General features: G+C 43.4%; 1 protein-coding gene and 1 long non-coding RNA gene across 7 annotated transcripts; both read left to right on the top strand.

The window, feature by feature from the left end:
• The first annotated feature begins 1140 nt into the window (after positions 1-1140).
• LOC117190411 lies at positions 1141-1769 on the top strand. Its single transcript, XM_033395487.1, has 5 exons — positions 1141-1189; positions 1247-1303; positions 1374-1406; positions 1482-1514; positions 1582-1769. The coding sequence occupies exons 1-5, from the start codon at positions 1144-1146 to the stop codon at positions 1767-1769; spliced, it is 357 nt and encodes a 118-aa protein (XP_033251378.1). The 5' UTR covers positions 1141-1143.
• LOC117191082 lies at positions 1770-20217 on the top strand. Of its 6 annotated transcripts, none has more exons than XR_004473928.1 (4): positions 1771-1977; positions 2048-2680; positions 17726-17856; positions 20119-20217. It is a non-coding gene; the product is annotated as an uncharacterized LOC117191082 (long non-coding RNA). The 6 variants fall into 6 exon arrangements; XR_004473926.1 differs by having other exon boundaries at positions 20075-20217; XR_004473927.1 differs by lacking the exon at positions 20119-20217 and adding an exon at positions 17965-18010.
• The last annotated feature ends 621 nt before the right edge of the window (positions 20218-20838 follow it).

The following is a 20838-nucleotide window of genomic DNA, read 5'->3' as shown; positions in this document are numbered from 1 at the left end:
GCTCTGTCTCTCTCTAACACACAGGTTTCATGGTCGGTTTTGCCAATTGCAAAATATGAGTTCAAGGATCTCAGAACCTATAAGAGCCAGAGCAACCAAATTTGGTATCCACACTCCTGTGATATCGGACCTTGACCGTTTCGCGTCCAAATTTCGCCACACCCCCTTCCGCCCCCGCAAAGGACGAAAATCTGGGGCATCCACAAATCTCAGAGACTATTAAAGCTAAAGTAACCAAATTTGGTATCCGCACTTCTGTTAGATCTCACTATAAAACGTATATCTCAGAATTTCGCCCCACCCTTTTCCGCCCCCACAAAGGACGAAAATCTGTTGCATCCACAATATTGCACATTCGAGAAAACTAAAAACGCAGAATCATAGATAATGACCATATCTATCAGATTGCTGAATCTGGATCAGATCAGATAATTTTTATAGCCAAAAGGAACAAATCAATTTGCACTGGCTACGCAGCGCCCGACGTCACGCTCAGACTGATTTTCTGTCTCTCTCGCACGCACTCCTTGTCGTGTCGTTTAATATTAGCGGCGTCTGCCGGAGGAGAGCCATACTGACTTAGTATCGGGTATAACTGTAGAGTTGCGGTGTCCGCAGCAACTCACAACGTTCCCCCTCGTTTTTTTTATTAACGGAAATATTCCAATTATGGTGAAAGGGTTTACTGAAGAAGAGGGAGGGGCAATTATAGAGCAAAGGCTTTCAAATATTAGGAGCTTCTATGAGGAACCTATAACTTTAATCGGATTAGGAATTGTTTTAGTAGATAATGAAGTCATAGAATTAAAGGAGAGATTTAAATTTCTAGATTTGCAAAGTAAAGCCGTAGGTTTACCTTATGAGGGAAATATTTTAGTCATTCCATTGCTTCATCATTGTATTTAAAATGTAATATATATTCATTACCTAAAATTAGTACAGATTTTACTGGGGGTGTTTAGTCCGTAGGCGTGTTTTTCAACATGAATCGGGCATGCCCTTTAGCGACGGCGTTAAAGAGTATATTAAGAAGATTCACCTATGTACCATGGTCCACAAAAACAAAAAAAAAAAAAAATATATATATATATATATCTGTGCAGATTTTAGACAAAAATATTATAAATTACTTATTTCAGAAGGATGGCATCACCGCGAAAAATTTTACGCTATTCTATGCCAAGCAATGGTAAGTATATTTTAAAATATTTCTTAATAAACAAAAAAGCTAATACGATTTTTCCAGAAAATGAGAAAGGTAAAACCTGCTCCGAGGTTTTAGAAGAGCTCAAAAAAACGTCGGGTAAATAGAAACTTTGTTTCCAATGAATAGTGGAATGAATACATCTAAATAACTATTTATATACTTTTAGAAACTCTAAAACAAGAGAATGCAGTTATTCGTGGTAAGACTAATAAAGATTAATAGAAAAATATTTTTATAATCAAATTAATTAACAACATTGTTTATATACTTTTAGAAACTCTAAAACAGGAGAATGCAGATATTCGTGGTAATACTAATAAAGATTAATAGAAAAATATTTTTATAATCAAATTAATTAACAACATTGTTTTTAGATCAATTGAAAGCAGTGGTCCAAATTTTAGCGGATCAAACTGTTTTAATAAAGCAGCTGGTAAAGGAGAAGGGGGAATTGAATCCCATTCGGGGAAAGTTCCCAATAAAACGTGAGGAAGAGCTTATAGAACTGGAAGAAAAAATAAAATTAAATAGGGACACTTATGTAAGTAAATCTAAACTCTAAATTTTATGACTTTTTTCTCTGTCTTATCTTTATATTTTAATGTTTCACTTACAGATAACAGCAATGAAATCAATTCTCCAGCCAGCTGGCGTTTTGAGCGGCTTGAACTTTATTTTGAGTGAGGACATTGTTCTGGCATATAACGTCGATGGGGTCCAAGGGAGGAAGGCCCTTAGGACCCACAAAAAATTTTTTGCAGCTTTGCTAGGTAAAATACCATTTACACTTTTAGAGATTTAAAAATTTTTTATATAAATTAAAATAAATATTAATTACAGAATGTATTCCGCCTGGCGATGAGCCCCCCGAAAACACTGTACGGAAGGCAATGCAAAGGATGAAGAAAAGGGTGTTTAAAAAGAAGTGTCTTGCCAAAAACCAGGAGTAGGCTAAGCATCATATAATTAAACCTCCTGAAGGGTAATCGAGCGGGAACCAGGGAGGTGAGAATGGTAGCTAGTGCGGCACCAGTGCGGAACTAGTTGCCTGGTACTAGAGGGTTCCTTCTGGACGCTACACACATCCATATTCACCGCAAATCGCATATACCCCAATACCCATTTTGAGTATCGTGTATAAAAAGCAACAATGCCAAAGCACGACCAGTTCGCGGAAGCCGAAGCCAAAGCCACAGCCGAAGCCGAAACCAGTTCGTCGTCATCATCATCATCGGGTTTCGCCGCTGGCTGGCTGGCATGCATTCAGTTGAGCTTTGACTGCCAAGCCGATAACAACGACGACGTGCGCCCCCGTCCGAACTGTTGCCAGAGTAGTGTCCGTCAGAAGTAGTTCGTGTCCGCGGTAGTACGGAAAGCAAAAGAAGCAACAGCCACGGAAGCCACAGCCGCCGCAAGCCGCAGCCAAAACAAAATCAAGAAAACACGTTTTTAACTCCCGCACATTTAAAAACGGTAATTTCAAAAAAAAAAACCATTAAAACAAAACAAAACAAGACTACAAAAGAAAACCAAAAAAGACCAAGAAAATATTTAAGAACCCCCCCAAGAAAAACTTTTATAAAATATAAGAAAAATATTCGAAAATAAATCTGTACGAGAATAGTGTTTGAGTGCTGCACAGAGAGAGTGTGTGTCTGTCTGTGTTGGGGGGCTGGGGCTGTGCTCTGCCTTCTAAACAGCCTTGAAAGCTGTCGCACAGCCTCTGCTGCCCCTGCCCCTGCCACTGCTGCACTGTCAACCGAATAGTTGCTGGCTGCCACAACAAAAGGAAAACAGAAGCGGCAGCTGACTTTATGATGTCGCCAGGTTCTGGCGTGTTAACCTGGCCAAGAGCAACAGCGGCAGCTAGACTTGAAAGCTTGTGGTATCTATCTGTTGCAACTGCAACTTAAGCGCTTCCACACTCGCGCACACACACACACACACACACACGGAGAGAGCGAGCTATGCACACACACACATACGTACACTCATGTGAACTGAAATTCGCTTTTGTTTTATGATTTTCATAAATTCTTCTACGGCAAAACAACAACAAAAAAACTTTATATTAAAAAGAAGAAAACAAACGAGGGGGAACGTTGTGAGTTGCTGCGGAGACAGCTGTCTACAGTTATACCAGATACTAAGTCAGTATGGCTCTCCTCCGGCAGACGCAGCTAATATTAAACGACACGACAAGGAGTGCGTGCGAGAGAGACAGAAAATCAGTCTGAGCGTGACGTCGGGCGCTGCGTAGCCAGTGCAAATTGATTTGTTCCTTTTGGCTATAAAAATTATCTGATCTGATCCAGATTCAGCAATCTGATAGATATGGTCATTATCTATGATTCTGCGTTTTTAGTTTTCTCGAATGTGCAATATTGTGGATGCAACAGATTTTCGTCCTTTGTGGGGGCGGAAAAGGGTGGGGCGAAATTCTGAGATATACGTTTTATAGTGAGATCTAACAGAAGTGCGGATACCAAATTTGGTTACTCTAGCCTTAATAGTCTCTGAGATTTGTGGATGCCCCAGATTTTCGTCCTTTGCGTGGGCGGAAGGGGGTGTGGCGAAATTTTGAAACAAACTCGTCTCGGTCCGATATATTAGGAGTGTGGATACCAAATTTGGTTGCTCTAGCTTTTGTAGTCTCTGAGATCTAGGCGCTAATGTTTTACTCTAAGCAAAGCCGCCTATGCTACGTGTGTGTTAGAGAGAGACAGGGCGAGAAAAAATGAAATTGTTTTCTTGATGCTGGCTATAATAATAATACGATCCAATTCAGATTCCGCAGTCTTAAAAAAATGGTCATTCTCTACAATTCTACGTTTTTTGTTTTCTCATATCTTTAAAATTGTGGATGCCACAGATTTTCGTCCTTTGTGGGAGCGGAAGTGGGCGGGGCGAAGTTTTGAAATATTTTTGTAGCAGTGACATATCACAGAAGTCTGGGTACAAAACATCGTTGCTCTAGCTCTTATAGTCTTTGAGCACTAGGCGCTGAAGGGGACGGACAGACGGACGGACGGACAGACGGACAGACAGACAGGGCTCAATCGACTCGGCTATTGATGCTGATCAAGAATATTTATACTTTATGGGGTCGGAAACGATTCCTTCTGGACGTTACACACATCCACTTTTACCACAAATCTAATATACCCCAATACTCATTTTGAGTATCGGGTATAATTATCTGATTCCTTTACTGACAAAAAAAAATTATTAAAATAACACTTACTTCCCACTATCTTAGGATTTCTGTGCATTTTTTTCTATCCTGTCTTCACTAATTTTTCTAAATATTTGTTTACTAGGCATTTTACTAGGCATTCGGACACATTTTTTTAAAGTTTGTAAATAGTTCTCAAATGCATACGAGGAGCCGGAAATCGGATCTCCGATTTGTTCTACGGTCTCCTTTACGTGCAATAAACTGTGTACATTGTAAGACACGCTGTTGTCACCGAATACAATTGGAAAATTGTGCACAAAGAGATCTAAAATTCGTTGACAATTTTCTTTATTGTATTCACGAAGTTTAGAGCTGCAAAGCATTCTATATGTGCAATGTAATAAGAGGAATTCATAATAAATGTCATCACTGACTTCGTTTTTGAAGGCAATAATACCCGTGTAGAGCAAAAATTGTCTAAACTCCGTGGCCTTCCAATTACACAATTCATCTAAAGACCTAGGCTTACGGGCAAACTCTCTCGGAATGAACTTTTTTAGGAACACTAGCTTATCTGAAATGCGTTTCTTTGATTCTGTCGAACTTTTTACGACCTGCTTATTATTTACAAACTTTAAAAAATCTTACGCATCACTCCTAACTCTACCAAATGCATACAATCTAATGGAATCTGTGTCACCATGGAAATATCAATTTCTTCTAATATTGACCTACAATTTAAATATTGGCTGCTATGGTGACAAGGATATCTTCTAAGCGCAAAATCTTCATTAGTAATTAAAGCTCCTGAGGTAGTACTATAAGTCAAAATTCGGTCTACCTTTCTAGCTATTTGTGTACATTTTGCACAGCCATGACGAGATGTGTGTCCTGGCGTGCCGCTAAGAAACGCTCTTGCTGGAGCATCGCAAACTACTGCCCTAATAACTATATTTATATCTCTGCCACAAATGGTGAGCCTGCCATTCCTTAACGCTTTAAATTCTAGACAAAATTTTGCTAAAAACTCTTCACAGCTATGGGGCTTACTTTTCCCTAAAAATATACCGACTGGAAATACTGGAACATTTGGATAATGGTTAACTCTAACTAATATTGGCGATAGCTGTGCCCTTGAACTTCTAAATAATGGAGATCCGTCAACATTTATATCAATATTGAGTTCTTCCATTATATCTATATTCTGAAAATGTCGTTCCAGCTGCCAGGCTAGGCCTATGTGAAGATAAGATCCGCCACCAACTAACTGAATATCACCTCTGTGCTGGCGTTTTGATTTATAAAACGGAACAACATCTATATGTCCCTTTTCAAAATACTTACTAAATCAAGTGCACATTCACGCGTTGGCCTATGCTTCATAAACCACTGCCTAAGTTTGTCATTTAATGACTATTCATTTGGCTGAGATTTGGGATTCTCATAGATGAATTCCTCCTCTTCTATCAGAATTTCTTTTTCTTCCACGTTTTCTTCTACGTTTTCTGCCACTTTTCCTACCACTTTTCTTGTCACGTTTTCTGCCACTTTTTCTGCCTCTTTTTTCCCTGCACAACGCTAACTTTGCAAGGTTATCTTCCCTTTCACTCTTACGGAGTCTACGCAAATGCCTATTGCTCATCATTTTATTTGAAATATATAATATACATATACATATGTATATATTTGCACGTACCTGTTTATATTAATTTGATTTATTTTGTTAATTTATTAATATCTTTTCTCACTTTTTTAACAAATGTTCACACAAAACACTCTTCCAGCGATTAGATCTTGTACAGAAGTGAACAAAATCAACGCATAAAGCAAACGAGGAAAACAAATGCATTTTGTTTGTGGAAATTCGTTTCTCCTTCATTCCACGAGCGCAACTCCAGTAAAATATCCCGTTTAACTTACCATTTCGGTGCTTATTGCATGGCGTGGCTCGGTAAAAACTAGCTGAGTGGGCACTGTAACTCCACGGAATTGCGGTTATTTGCCGACTTCGAAAACAAAACGAAGGCGGCTTCGTTTTTCGGTTCTTTTTCGACTGGTCCGTGTTCGCTTCCCGCGTAACTAGTTGCAGAACTAGTACATTGTAGTCGACGAAGACCTGGTCTGCGTTCGCTTCCCGCGTAACTAGTTACAGAGCTAGAACATTGTAATCGACGAAGACCTGGTCCGCGTTCGCTTCCCGCGTAACTAGGTGCAGAACTAGTACATTGTAGTCGACGAAGACCTGGTTCGCGTTCGCTTCCCGCGTAACTAGTTGCAGAACTAGTACATTGTAGTCGACGAAGACCTGGTCTGCGTTCGCTTCCCGCGTAACTAGTTACAGAACTAGAACATTGTAATCGACGAAGACCTGGTCCGCGTTTGCTTCCCGCGTAACTAGTTGCAGAACTAGTACATTGTAGTCGACGAAGACCTGGTTCGCGTTCGCTTCCCGCGTAACTAGTTGCGTAGCTAGTTGAGCGGTAAACAGCGCAGAACTAGTTCGAGAGGGGTCAATTGACCCCTTTGGTTCTACAGGGAAGCGTTTCCGACCCCATAAAGTGTTTATATTCTTCATCAATAGCCGAATCGATTGAGCCCTGTCTGTCTGTCCGTCCTTATGAGACTATAAGAGCTAGAGCAACGACATTTTGTATATCCAGACTTCTGTGATATGTCACTGTTACAAAAATTCGCCCTGCCCACTTCCGCCCCCACAAAGGGGCCACAAATCTGTGGCATCCACAATTTCAAAGATACGAGAAAACAGAAAACGCAGAATCGCAGGGAATGACTATATCTTTTAGACTGCAGAATATGAACCAAATCGCATTATTATTATAGCCAGAATGAAGAAAACAATTTCATTTTCTCTCGCTCTGTCTCTCTCTAACACACAGGTTTCATGGTCGGCTTTGCCTATTGCTAAAAGTGAGTTCCCAGATCTCAGGGACTATAAAAGCTAGAGCAACCAAATTTGGTATCCATACTCCTGTTAGATCTCACTATAAAACGTGTATTTCAAAATTTCGCCACGCTCAGACTGATTTTCTGTCTCTCTCGCACGCACTCTTTGTCGTGTCGTTTAATATTAGCGCCGTCTGCCGGCGGAGAGCCATACTGACTAAGTATCGGGTATAAATGTAGAGTTGCGGTCGCCGCAGCAACTCACAACGTTACCCCTCGTTGCTTTTTGGTTTGTGGAAATAGTAGTAGAAAAGAGTAGTAGATGAATGTATGAGGCAGTGGCGGGGGCTGGCAAAGGGTGAGGTAGGTATAGGGTTAGGCAGGAGCACAGTCCGGGCAGGAACAGGGCCTGGACAGTAAGAAGGCCATTGCCATGACAGGAATTCATTTGTGGCCAACATTCAAATAAATGAAGGCAATTACATAGCCAAGGAGTAGTGTTACGGGCAAGCCAAATGGTTGTTCAAGAATTCCACAAAAAAAAACCTTCTCTGCTCTTCTGGTTATAGCTCTACATAGCAGAGGGTATCTTATAGTCGAATTAATCGATTATCTCACTTATTTTTTCAGTTAGTGGTGGGTGTGGGCGTGGGTGGGTGGTTGCCATGGCGTGTTGATAAATAAGCAAATAAATAAATAAACAGTTTCAAAGTGTTTTCCCAAATTGAGTCAAATTTTCACTCTTTCTCATTTTGTGGTGCCACTTGCTTTGGCTGTTGTTGTTGGCGGACTGCATTGAAATAAATGGAAATACTTTTAGCCAGATTGATGGCTTCATTAATTGCAAGTGCAACAATTAACCGAAAGTTTTGATTGGATTCAAGTGTTTTGTCCCCAAAGCTTTGCAGAAATCACTTACCCTAACAGATTCATAGATTGTGGCTTGACCCACTAAAACTACGACAAACGTGTGTTTATGTTGTATCTGACCCTCCCCCATACCGCTCTCTGTGTCTGTCTCTATCTCTATCTCTCTCTTGAATCGTTAACCTCAATTATTTCCACAAATTATAATTACTTCATCGATACAATTGAATTGTTTTCCGACTACTGTTTGGCCCCCACTCAACACTCCACACCCAGAAATACAGCTCTAGTCGCGCCCTCCTCTCCCCACCTCACCCGCTCACCTGTACACTGGGCCACCAAAATCAATTGTGAACCTTTTTCTTAGCCATTTTGGTGATTTCATAACTTTATTAATTCATTTGTTCATTTTTTCTCCATGGATCTGCGGAGGGTCGTTGTGTTTTTTGTTCGCTGTTTACGGGTGCCAATTCAAGCGCGACAAAAGACAAGAGGCTGGAGCCAGAGCCAAAGCCAACCCCAACTGTTCGGAGCAGCACCCAGCCGATTAGCTGCTTGCCAAATAGCACCTAATTCTTGGCCCTCAGCCGCTTATTTTGTTTGTTACTTATGTCTATGTCACTCATTTGTTTGTTAAAGCTTTGCGCTTGCTTGCCCTGCTAAACGCTCTCTGCCAGCTCGCTCTTCGCTATCTCCGCTTTGCGTCTATCTACAGACGTCGGCCGAGCGAAGCTGCGCTTAGCGATCGGAGCGGCAATGTAAAGGGCAGGCAAGCCACACTTGCAATTTGGATGTCACGCATTAAAGAACATATCGTAATTTTATTTCTGCGCCGAGTTTTATTTAATTCGAAATAATTAGTCGGCCGATTGGGGATAAAAAACATTATCTCCACATAAAATTTGGTGACCCCATTCGTTAGCCCTAGCAAATTTTCGGCGGCTAAGCACAATTCGGTGCTAAAACACACTTACATACACCTACATACACGCATTGCTGGCTATTAATTTCTCTGTCGCGACAATTCGGTCAGTGCAGTGCGGTAGGCAGTGCAGCGAACTCACTAATACACACAAGCGGAGTACAAAGCGGAATCGGACAGCTCGCACAGCCGCACAGCTAAAGGCATTAGCTGTAATCCCTTTGTTTTCGGTTCCCACGTTTATACGTATACAGGGTGTCTTTTTCGGTCGTGCTGAGTGACTCTTTTAAAACCTCAACATGGCAGCACCTGAGCCTACCAATGTCGCGAACGCAGCAATGCCGAGTGATGTAGATTTCTACAAGCACAAGGCCGAGTCCATCGCGTGCCAACTAAAGGCCATGGATCGCTTTCTCACCAAGGAAGAGCTTGCCGAGTTAGATGAGGCAGAACTTCAAGCTCGCTTAGAGCAGATCGAGCGAATGAATGCGGATTTCGATGCCGCTCAAACGAGCCTTGAAAGGCTGGATTTCCTGCAGTTAGCCCATGATGCCCGGCTGGACTTTTCGAATGTTTATGTCAAGGTTAGGTCCAGGCTGTCGCGGGAGTTGATGGCTGCTCGCACGGTAAATGTTGCCAATTCAACGGCTCGGCATACTCTCGAGGGGAATTCGTCGTTGTTCGCCTATAATAGTATAGGCCGTTCTCGAATGCCCGAGTTGCAGCTTCCGCGATTCGGTGGGAGCTACATGGATTGGCCAGAATTCCACGCGATGTTTTCGACAATGGTGCACAAAGACCATCGTATACCAATCATCGAAAAATTCCAATATCTTCGTGGATGTCTAGATGGTGCTGCGCAGGATACGATTCGTTCCTTGGAACTTTCTGAGGAGAATTACGACAAGGCGTTGAATTTACTAATGTTGCGATTCGATAATAAACTGTTACATTTTCAGGCACACGTCAAGGCTATTTTCGGGCTGCAAGGGGTGGAGAAGGGCTCGGCTATCGGCTTGCGCGCGCTCAGCGATAAAATCAATTCGCACTTGCGTGCACTTCAGACCTTGGCGACCCCGCAGGAGATTTCCGATGGGTTGCTGATCTTCATCATAGGCACGAAATTGGACCACAAGACCAAGGAGAAATAGGAAGAGAACAAAAATTAAAAATTATTGCCTCGGTGGTCAAGCATGGCCTCATTCTTGGAAGCAAGATGTCGGATGCTGGAAAATTTGGGATCGGCTATGGTAACAATTCCTAGCCAGCAGGTGGTAGAAAGTAAACCTAGCCTCTAATCACCTCCATTAACGATCATAATAGCTCAACATGCAAGTATTGCAAATCCTCCGATCACTACATATCCCGATGCCAGGCATTTCTAGATCTCCCTGTTTTTTCTCGATACAAGGAGGTGAAGAAGCGCCATTTATGTCTAAACTGCCTCAACAAAGGCCATTCATTGCAACGCTGCAAGTCAGGGGCATGTAGAAATTGCCAAGCCAAGCATCACACACTGCTCAACATGCAGTCGGGCGCTGACGCTGAGTTGCCGTCGCCGAGCACGGAATCGACCCAGCATGATCCTGCAAGTGCCCTAGTAGCAAGCAAATATATTAGCCCTCCCCCTCGAGTCAAAAATCTCTGCCTAGCCAAAACGTGCTGCTAGCTACTGCAATCGTATATGTCAGGGGCCGTTTTGGATCGCTTATTCCATGTCGTGCCATTTTAGATTCCGCTTCTCAGGTTAACTTTATAACATCGAGACTCGCCAATCAGCTGCAGTTAGATCCTCACCCGTCTCACGTTCAAATCGCCGGTATTGGAGAGTCAATTCTACCATCCAGCAAGGATTGGCCAATGCCAAATAATCTAAAACTGGCTGATCCTAATTTCGCCAAGCCCCAGCGTGTCGATCTGTTGATAGGTGCTGGTTTGTTCTTCGAATTAATGTGCGTTGGACAGATTCGACTGTCAGACCAATTGCCAACATTGCAGAAGACGAAACTTGGCTGGATAGTGTCAGGAAGTATTAAAAACTCTGAGAAAGCCCGTGCGGCGCTAGCATCCGTTGAAGATCCCCCTGTCATCTCCGCTTGCGAGACTAATTTGTGCGATCCTGTAAGGCGGTTTTGGGAAGTCGATGGAGATTATTCGCCCTTATCAATTTCGGAGGAAGATGTTCATTGCGAACAGCATTTCGTCACAAACTGCATTCGCCTAGAGTCCGGAGCTTACTCCGTGCGTTTGCCAACCAAATTCAGTCTAGAGGAATTAGGAGAATCGTATCAGCAGGCGCTACGTAGATTTCTCAATTTGGAGAGGAAGCTAGCAAAAAATGCACAGCTTAAGGCAAAATATATGGAGTTTCTCCAGGAGTATCGTGATTTAGGACACATGTCGCCAGCTTCGCGGCAGTCAGACCTCCCGCAGTACTTCTTGCCTCACCATTGCGTCCACAAGCAGGATAGTACAACCACCAAATTACGCGTAGTGTTCGATGGATCTGCCAAAACAGCGTCTGGAGTATCACTGAATGATGCGCTAATGGCTGGACCCACCATCCAACCTAAAATTCTGATAACTCTGCTTCGATATCTGCAAAATGTACCGCTGTGTACGCGTTTCCCATCCCGATACGCACGTGCAGTGCATCCTATGGCGCAATGACCCGAAGGAGGAGATTCAGGTGTTCAAGTTGGAGACTGTTACTTACAGACCCAAACCTGCCGCTTTCTTAGCAATCCGTGCTATGCATCAATTGGCAAATTATGAAGAGTTGCGTTTTCCGCTTGGCGCTGATGTTGTTCGAAGAGATTTCTATGTCGATGATCTCATATCTGGAGGGGACAGCATTGATTCTGTCATCAAGATTCGTCAGCAGGTAAAGGAGCTACTTTCGAAAGGATGTTTTCCCATACGTAAATGGTGTTCCAATGAACCCGCTGCTTTGGAAGGCGTATCGGAGGCGGATCGCGAAAAGTTCCTTACCTTTCATGACGGGACTGAAGAAAACAAGGCGCTTGGTCTAGTTTGGGATCCCACCACGGACAATCTTCTCTTTAGCTTCGCTCACGTCGGAACCGCTGCAGGCCCAACCTCGAAGCGTTCGGTCCTGTCTACACTAGCTAGGTTCTACGATCCTCTAGCAGCCTTTGGATCTCTGGACCACCATTCTTGCGTCTTGAGAGCTCAGAGTGGCCTGCAGGCTTGCAATTGCCGACCGATGTACCAGAACGTCGTCATGCAGCATTGGTTGTTTCAAACGAAAGGGATGTATCGTACGATTGCAAATTTCAAAACTCATTCGGATCCATGCAGCGCGTCTTTGCTTACATATATCGATTCTACATTCTCAAGAACAAAGGCATAGCGCGGTCGAAGGGTCAACTTACCGTAATCGACATCAAAAATGGTACGCATTTGCTCATAAGGGCAATACAGCAGCAACAATTTTCGGAAGAGATAAGGGCCCTCGCCAGCAAACAGGCCCTACCCCCAAAAAGCACGATGGCCTCACTGAATCCATTTCTGGATAGCTTTGAATTGCTGCGTGTTGGAGGCCGCCTCCAAAATGCCGAATTGGACTACGACGCGAAGCACCCGATCCTGCTTCCTAAGGGACATCCTGTCACTGTCTCTATTATTATCTTCTTTCACGAAAGGTTTATCCACGCAGGAGCTCAAGGATTGCTCGGACTGCTTCGGCAAAAATTCTGGCCTATTGGTGGACGCAAACATGTTGCGGGAATCATTCGCAAATGTGTTAGATGCTTTCGTTTGAAGCCAGTGCTGAGGGAACATATCATGGGAAACTTGCCTGCGGATCGCGTAAGGACTAATCCAGCATTCCACACAACGGGCGTTGATTTTTGCGGACCCTTTTATCACAAGTCGGAAGTCAGAAGCAGGCTTCGTTTGCTTTAGCACCAAAGCAACTCATTTGGAAGTCGTTCGGGATCTATCTACAGAATCCTTTCTGGCAGCATTAAGGCGTTTTATAAGTCTACGTCCCAAACCTCGAATCATTTGGTCAGACAACGCTACAAATTTTGTAGGAGCAAAAAATGAGCTTTTGGAGCTTCGGCAATTGTTCCTCAGTGATCCTTATACGTCGGCTGTGTCACATCTCTGCGTTTCTAGTGGAATCGACTGGAAATTCATCCCCCCTCGCTCACCTCATTTTGGGGGTTTGTGGGAGGCGGCTGTTAAAGCAGCTAAATATCATTTTCATCGCATCGTCGGGACCTACATTTTTACTCTTGATGAAATTCAGACCTTGGCTTGTGAAATCTCTGCTTTGTAAAATTCCCGTCCGCTTTATGCAATTACAGAAAGTCCCGATGATCTAGATGTGCTCACGCCAAACCACTTTCTCAATGGAGCCCCGAAAGCTGCATTCGACGAGCCAGATGTGGCGCATCTCCGGGTCAACCTACATAGTCGATGGCAGCGGCTGTGTCAAATGAAGCAGGCGTTTTGGAGAAAATGGAGCACGGCGTATCTTTCGATTCTTCAGGAGCGGAGCAAGTGGCGGTCATCGTCTCCAAACATCAAGCTAGGAGCGCTCGTCATGATCAAGGAGGAAACGCTGCCACCATTAAGGTGGCCGCTTGGCCGCATTGAGAGCGTCATACCAGGAAAAGATGGAACCATCAGAGTAGCCGTCATCCGCACTCAAAAAGGCCTTTTCAAGAGGGCCGTTGGAAAAATAGCGGTTCTGCCCCTTCAGGATGGATCTGTTGAAAGCCTTTGCCTTCCAACGGGGGGTGAATGTTCGGAGCAGCACCCAGCCGATTAGCTGCTTGCCAAATAGCACCTAATTCTTGGCCCTCAGCCGCTTATTTTGTTTGTTACTTATGTCTATGTCACTCATTTGTTTGTTAAAGCTCTGCGCTTGCTTGCCCTGCTAAACGCTCTCTGCCAGCTCGCTCTTCGCTATCTCCGCTTTGCGTCTGCCTACCGAGGTCGGCCGAGCGGAGCTGCGCTTAGCGATCGGAGCGGCAATGTAAAGGGCAGGCAAGCCACACTTGCAATTTGGATGTCACGCATTAAAGAACATATCGTAATTTTATTTCTGCGCCGAGTTTTATTTAATTCGAAATAATTAGTCGGCCGATTGGGGATAAAAAACATTATCTCCACACCAACTATAATTCCAATTCCATTTCAGGTTGCGGCTGCCACAAGCCCCGGGAGTCGGGTGCGGACTAAAGAAATTCCAATTAATGAAAATGAGTCTAAACAGGCGAGGGTATGGGATGGCGGGAAACAGGCAATAAAATTATGCAAACAGCAGGTGTTACCCATTAGCTTTTCCAGTCTTTTGCTGGAGTCACTAATTTGGGTCATTAGCAGGTGTTGTCATCGCTCCTCCACGTTGGAGCTGTCTTTTGTGTATACCCTGGAAGAGAGGAGACAGATCCCTTCATAGAGGGTGCACTCAATAAATTGGATATATAATTGGTAGATCTTGGACCTACATATGTAGCCTATCCGTTCTGTACTGTCTTGACCCCCCCTACACTTTGTAGGGGGTGCCGCGCAACCAATCAAAGTTTTTAAAACAAAAGAGACCGACAGAAGGTCAGTTTTTCTTTTTGTTTTCTGTTGACCGGGGTTCCAAACTGTAGAAAATTTAGTTAACTGATAAATTAAATACACTTTTCGGCTCTCAACTTTGTTCTGTTCTACCTCTGATTCTGTTTCGTGTTGGCCTGCTGCGGCTCCCCAAAGAGACCACAACCACAACCAGAGCTAGAACGGTGGTACGAGAAGGGGGAGGGGGGGACTCCACCCGCATTGGAGCGTCCAGTGTTGCCCGCTCTGGTTGTCGTTGTTTGCTGCAGTGCGTCGGAAGTTGTCGCCGGCAAATCAACAAACCATAACGCACAACAAGCCAACGGTACTCGGGTCCCAGTGAAAACATTTAACGCCGCTTCAGACTCGACTTCTTTTGTTCCGAATGGAGGAAATAACAACGAGGTGGAACGTTGTGAGTTGCTGCGGACACCGCAACTCTACAGTTATACCCGATACTAAGTCAGTATGGATCTCTCCGGCAGACGCCGCTAATTTTGAACGACACGACAAAGAGTGCGTGCGAGAGAGACAGAAAATCAGTCTGAGCGTGACGTCGGGGGCTGCGTAGCCACTGAAAATTGATTTGTTCCTTTTGGCTACAAAAATGATCCGATCTGATCCAGATTCAGCAATTTGATAGATATGGTCATTATCTATGATTCTGCGTTTTTAGTTTTCTCGAATGTGCAATATTGTGGATGCAACAGATTTTCGTCTTTTGTGGGGCGGAAGGGGGTGGGGCGAAATTCGGAGATATACGTTTTATAGTGAGATCTAACAGAAGTGCGGATACCAAATTTGGTTACTCTAGCCTTAATAGTCTCTGAGATTTGTGGATGCCCCAGATTTTCGTCCTTTGCGTGGGCGGAAGGGGTTGTGGCGAAATTTGGACACGAAACGGTCAAGGTCTGATATCACAGGAGTGTGACTACCACATTTGGTTGCTCTGGCTCTTATAGGTTCTGAGATCCTTGAACTCATATTTTGCAATTGGCAAAACCGACCATGAAACCTGTGTGTTAGAGAGAGACAGAGCGAGAAAAAATGAAATCGTTTTCTTGATTCTGGCTATAATAATTATACGATCTGGTTCAGATTTTGCACTCTAGAAGATATAGTCATCTTCTACGATTCTGAGTTTTTAGTTTTATACTATCTTTAAAAATGTAGATGCCACAGATTTTCGTCCTTTGTGGGGCGGAAGTGGGCGGGGCAAAGTTTTGAAATATTTTAGTAGCAGTGACATATTACAGAAGTCTGGATCCAAAATATCGTTGCTCTAGCTCTTATAGTCTTTGAGCACTAGGCGCTGAAGGGGACGGACGGACGGACGGACGGACGGACGGACGGACGGACGGACGGACAGACGGACAGACAGACAGGGCTCAATCGACTCGGCTATTGATGCTGATCAAGAATATATATACTTTATGGGGTCGGAAACGATTCCTTCTGGACGTTACACACATCCACTTTTACCACAAATCTAATATACCCCAATACTCATTTTGAGTATCGGGTATAACAAAGAAATAGAATGAAGAAATGCATTGCTCCCTCTTTGGCCAAGCGCTCGACAAATTAGCCCAGGCCTGATAAGTGGCCAGCACAGAATAATTATGACCACAAATGGGTTTTCGGGCCCCCTCAAAAATCATTTTAAATGCATAAATTGTCCATGAAAAGTAATTATTTCGAAAATGAGGTAACAACTGAAACATTTACATAATTTAATCGGAAATAAAAAAAGGGAATATTGTGTATATATAAACCACATTTAATTGAACACAAAATAAAATAATTAAAGTGATTAATTTCGATTTTAAAGAGAAGCTAGAAAAAACATATTTACATTTTTTTATCTCAGTATTTTTATACCCGATACTCAAAGTTGTGGTAAAAGTGGATGTGTGTAACGTCCAGAAGGAATCGTTTCCGACCCCATAAAGTATATATGTAAAGGACAGTGTATCAAGCAGTTAACACTATCCCATCTAAATTAACATTTGAACTGAAGATACCATCGATAAGACCTAACCGATATAACCAGACTTAACCGATGTTTAAAAGACCTAACCGATAAGGGGTTATCGATATGGGAGTCGGTTGTTGGAAGTAGAAGCAGAAAGTAGAACAAAAAGTCGGAAGAACAGACTCATTAATTGCACATCTTAAATCATACACTTTGCACTCTTTTTCGAATAACACTATTAATAAACGATACATTATTATTAATCTTACATTTGGGGGTCGTCCGCGTCGAATACAGAGCTCGGAGTGTGTGAAAAAGAAAAACAGAAGAAAGCAGAAGCTGATGCAAGAAGAGGATTGTTGAAAAGTTGTTAAAGTTGTTGTTTGTAGCTACATAAAGTTGTAAAGTTGTTGTTGGTGGCTATAAACATTAAGTTGAACAATCCAAATTCTGTGAGCATAACAGTAGACACGGAGTTTAATAAAAGATCGGTCGTTTAATTCGGTTGGAAAATTGTGAAATTCATTGTCGCGCCGCAGCGTCGCCTTGTCCGTGCGCAGTACGTACGCAAGCAGAAAAAACACGCACAGACACGTTGTGTGTGATACACACTTATAAACAGAAAAGACACCCTCTAGTACCAGGCAACTAGTTCCGCACTGGTGCCGCACTAGCTACCATTCTCACCTCCCTGGTTCCAGATCGATCACCCGCAATGTGTTTCAGCGGAGAATTTAACACATGCATGTCCTAGGGCGGAACCACCCCTGGTTCCCGCTCGATTACCCGTAGCTAGTTGCTCAGGAGGTAGTTCCGAACTAGTTACCAGTAGATGCCAGCAACTAGTTCCCCCCTCTACTACCCTTCGATTACCTGTAGCTAGCTCTGACCTAGTTACCAGTAACTAGTTCCGAACTGACTATTGGTAGTAGTCAATCTGGCAGTCTGGAATAATACAAAAATAAAAACACAATGTCTTTCATTATAACGAATAATTTTTAATTATATGATGCTTAGCCTACTCCTGGTTTTTGGCAAGAGACTTCTTTTTTAACACCCTTTTCTTCATCCTTTGCATTGCCTTCCGTACAGTGTTTTCGGGGGGCTCATCGCCAGGAGGACCCCATCGACGTTATATGCCAGAACAATGTCCTCACTCAAAATAAAGTTCAAGCCGCTCAAAACGCCAGCTGGCTGGAGAATTGATTTCATTGCTGTTATCTGTAAGTGAAACATTAAAATATAAAGATAAGACAGAGAAAAAGTCATACAATTTAGAGTTTAGATTTACTTACATAAATGTCCCTATTTAATTTTATTTTTACCTCCAGTTCATTCCACGAGCGCAACTACAGTAAAATATCACGATTAACTTACCATTTCGGTGCTTATTGCATGGCGTGGCCCGGTAAAAACTAGCTGAGTGGGCACTGTAACTCCAGGGAATTGCGGTTATTTGCCGACTTCGAAAACAAAACGAAGGCGGCTTCGTTTTTCGGTTCTTTTTCGACTGGTCCGTGTTCGCTTCCCGCGTAACTAGTTGCAGAACTAGTACATTGTAGTCGACGAAGACCTGGTCCGCGTTCACTTCCCGCGTAACTAGTTACAGAACTAGTACATTGTAGTCGACGAAGACCTGGTCCGCGTTCGCTTCCCGCGTAACTAGTTGCGTAGCTAGTTAAGCGGTAAACAGCGCAGAACTAGTTCGAGAGGGGTCAATTGACCCCTTTGGTTCTACAGGGAAGCGTTTCCGACCCCATAAAGTGTTTATATTCTTCATCAATAGCCGAATCGATTGAGCCCTGTCTGTCTGTCCGTCCTTATGAGACTATAAGAGCTAGAGCAACGACATTTTGTATATCCAGACTTCTGTGATATGTCACTGTTACAAAAATTCGCCCTGCCCACTTCCGCCCCCACAAAGGGGCCACAAATCTGTGGCATCCACAATTTCAAAGATACGAGAAAACAGAAAACGCAGAATCGCAGGGAATGACTATATCTTTTAGACTGCAGAATATGAACCAAATCGCATTATTATTATAGCCAGAATGAAGAAAACAATTTCATTTTCTCTCGCTCTGTCTCTCTCTAACACACAGGTTTCATGGTCGGCTTTGCCTATTGCTAAAAGTGAGTTCCCAGATCTCAGGGACTATAAAAGCTAGAGCAACCAAATTTGGTATCCATACTCCTGTTAGATCTCACTATAAAACGTGTATTTCAAAATTTCGCCACAGCCCCTTCCGCCACCACACGCCCCCGACGGCACGCTCAGACTGATTTTCTGTCTCTCTCGCACGCACTCTTTGTCGTGTCGTTTAATATTAGCGCCGTCTGCCGGCGGAGAGCCATACTGACTAAGTATCGGGTATAAATGTAGAGTTGCGGTCGCCGCAGCAACTCACAACGTTACCCCTTGTTGCTTTTTGGTTTGTGGAAATAGTAGTAGAAAAGAGTAGTAGATGAATGTATGAGGCAGTGGCGGGGGCTGGCAAAGGGTGAGGTAGGTATAGGGTTAGGCAGGAGCACAGTCCGGGCAGGAACAGGGCCTGGACAGTAAGAAGGCCATTGCCATGACAGGAATTCATTTGTGGCCAACATTCAAATAAATGAAGGCAATTACATAGCCAAGGAGTAGTGTTACGGGCAAGCCAAATGGTTGTTCAAGAATTCCACAAAAAAAAACCTTCTCTGCTCTTCTGGTTATAGCTCTACATAGCAGAGGGTATCTTATAGTCGAATTAATCGATTATCTCACTTATTTTTTCAGTTAGTGGTGGGTGTGGGCGTGGGTGGGTGGTTGCCATGGCGTGTTGATAAATAAGCAAATAAATAAATAAACAGTTTCAAGTGTTTTCCCAAATTGAGTCAAATTTTCACTCTTTCTCATTTTGTGGTGCCACTTGCTTTGGCTGTTGTTGTTGGCGGACTGCATTGAAATAAATGGAAATACTTTTAGCCAGATTGATGGCTTCATTAAGTGCAAGTGCAACAATTAACCGAAAGTTTTGATTGGATTCAAGTGTTTTGTCCCCAAAGCTTTGCAGAAATCACTTACCCTAACAGATTCATAGATTGTGGCTTGACCCACTAAAACTACGACAAACGTGTGTTTATGTTGTATCTGACCCTCCCCCATACCGCTCTCTGTGTCTGTCTCTATCTCTATCTCTCTCTTGAATCGTTAACCTCAATTATTTCCACAAATTATAATTACTTCATCGATACAATTGAATTGTTTTCCGACTACTGTTTGGCCCCCACTCAACACTCCACACCCAGAAATACAGCTCTAGTCGCGCCCTCCTCTCCCCACCTCACCCGCTCACCTGTACACTGGGCCACCAAAATCAATTGTGAACCTTTTTCTTAGCCATTTTGGTGATTTCATAACTTTATTAATTCATTTGTTCATTTTTTCTCCATGGATCTGCGGAGGGTCGTTGTGTTTTTTGTTCGCTGTTTACGGGTGCCAATTCAAGCGCGACAAAAGACAAGAAGCTGGAGCCAGAGCCAAAGCCAACCCCAACTGTTCGGAGCAGCACCCAGCCGATTAGCTGCTTGCCAAATAGCACCTAATTCTTGGCCCTCAGCCGCTTATTTTGTTTGTTACTTATGTCTATGTCACTCATTTGTTTGTTAAAGCTTTGCGCTTGCTTGCCCTGCTAAACGCTCTCTGCCAGCTCGCTCTTCGCTATCTCCGCTTTGCGTCTGCCTACCGACGTCGGCCGAGCGAAGCTGCGCTTAGCGGTCGGAGCGGCAATGTAAAGGGCAGGCAAGCCACACTTGCAATTTGGATGTCACGCATTAAAGAACATATCGTAATTTTATTTCTGCGCCGAGTTTTATTTAATTCGAAATAATTAGTCGGCCGATTGGGGATAAAAAACATTATCTCCACATAAAATTTGGTGACCCCATTCGTTAGCCCTAGCAAATTTTCGGCGGCTAAGCACAATTCGGTGCTAAAACACACTTACATACACCTACATACACGCATTGCTGGCTATTAATTTCTCTGTCGCGACAATTCGGTCAGTGCAGTGCGGTAGGCAGTGCAGCGAACTCACTAATACACACAAGCGGAGTACAAAGCGGAATCGGACAGCTCGCACAGCCGCACAGCTAAAGGCATTAGCTGTAATCCCTTTGCTTTCGGTTCCCACGTTTATACGTATACAGGGTGTCTTTTTCGGTCGTGC

Source organism: Drosophila miranda (genome assembly GCF_003369915.1).
Source record: "Drosophila miranda strain MSH22 chromosome Y unlocalized genomic scaffold, D.miranda_PacBio2.1 Contig_Y1_pilon, whole genome shotgun sequence".
In the NCBI taxonomy this organism is placed as follows: domain Eukaryota; kingdom Metazoa; phylum Arthropoda; class Insecta; order Diptera; family Drosophilidae; genus Drosophila; species Drosophila miranda.
The sequence above is the reverse complement of the archived record's forward strand: the minus strand, read 5'-3'. Positions and strand labels throughout refer to the sequence as shown.

What these genes read in the sequence shown, in the direction of transcription:
- LOC117190411 (XM_033395487.1), top strand. Translation starts at nt 1,144, where the DNA reads ATGGCATCACCGCGAAAAATTTTACGCTATTCTATGCCAAGCAATG. An exon ending in CTATTCTATGCCAAGCAATG is followed by an intron (nt 1,190 to 1,246) that starts GTAAGTATATTT and finishes CGATTTTTCCAG; the next exon opens with AAAATGAGAAAGGTAAAACC. An exon ending in AGAGCTCAAAAAAACGTCGG is followed by an intron (nt 1,304 to 1,373) that starts GTAAATAGAAAC and finishes ATATACTTTTAG; the next exon opens with AAACTCTAAAACAAGAGAAT.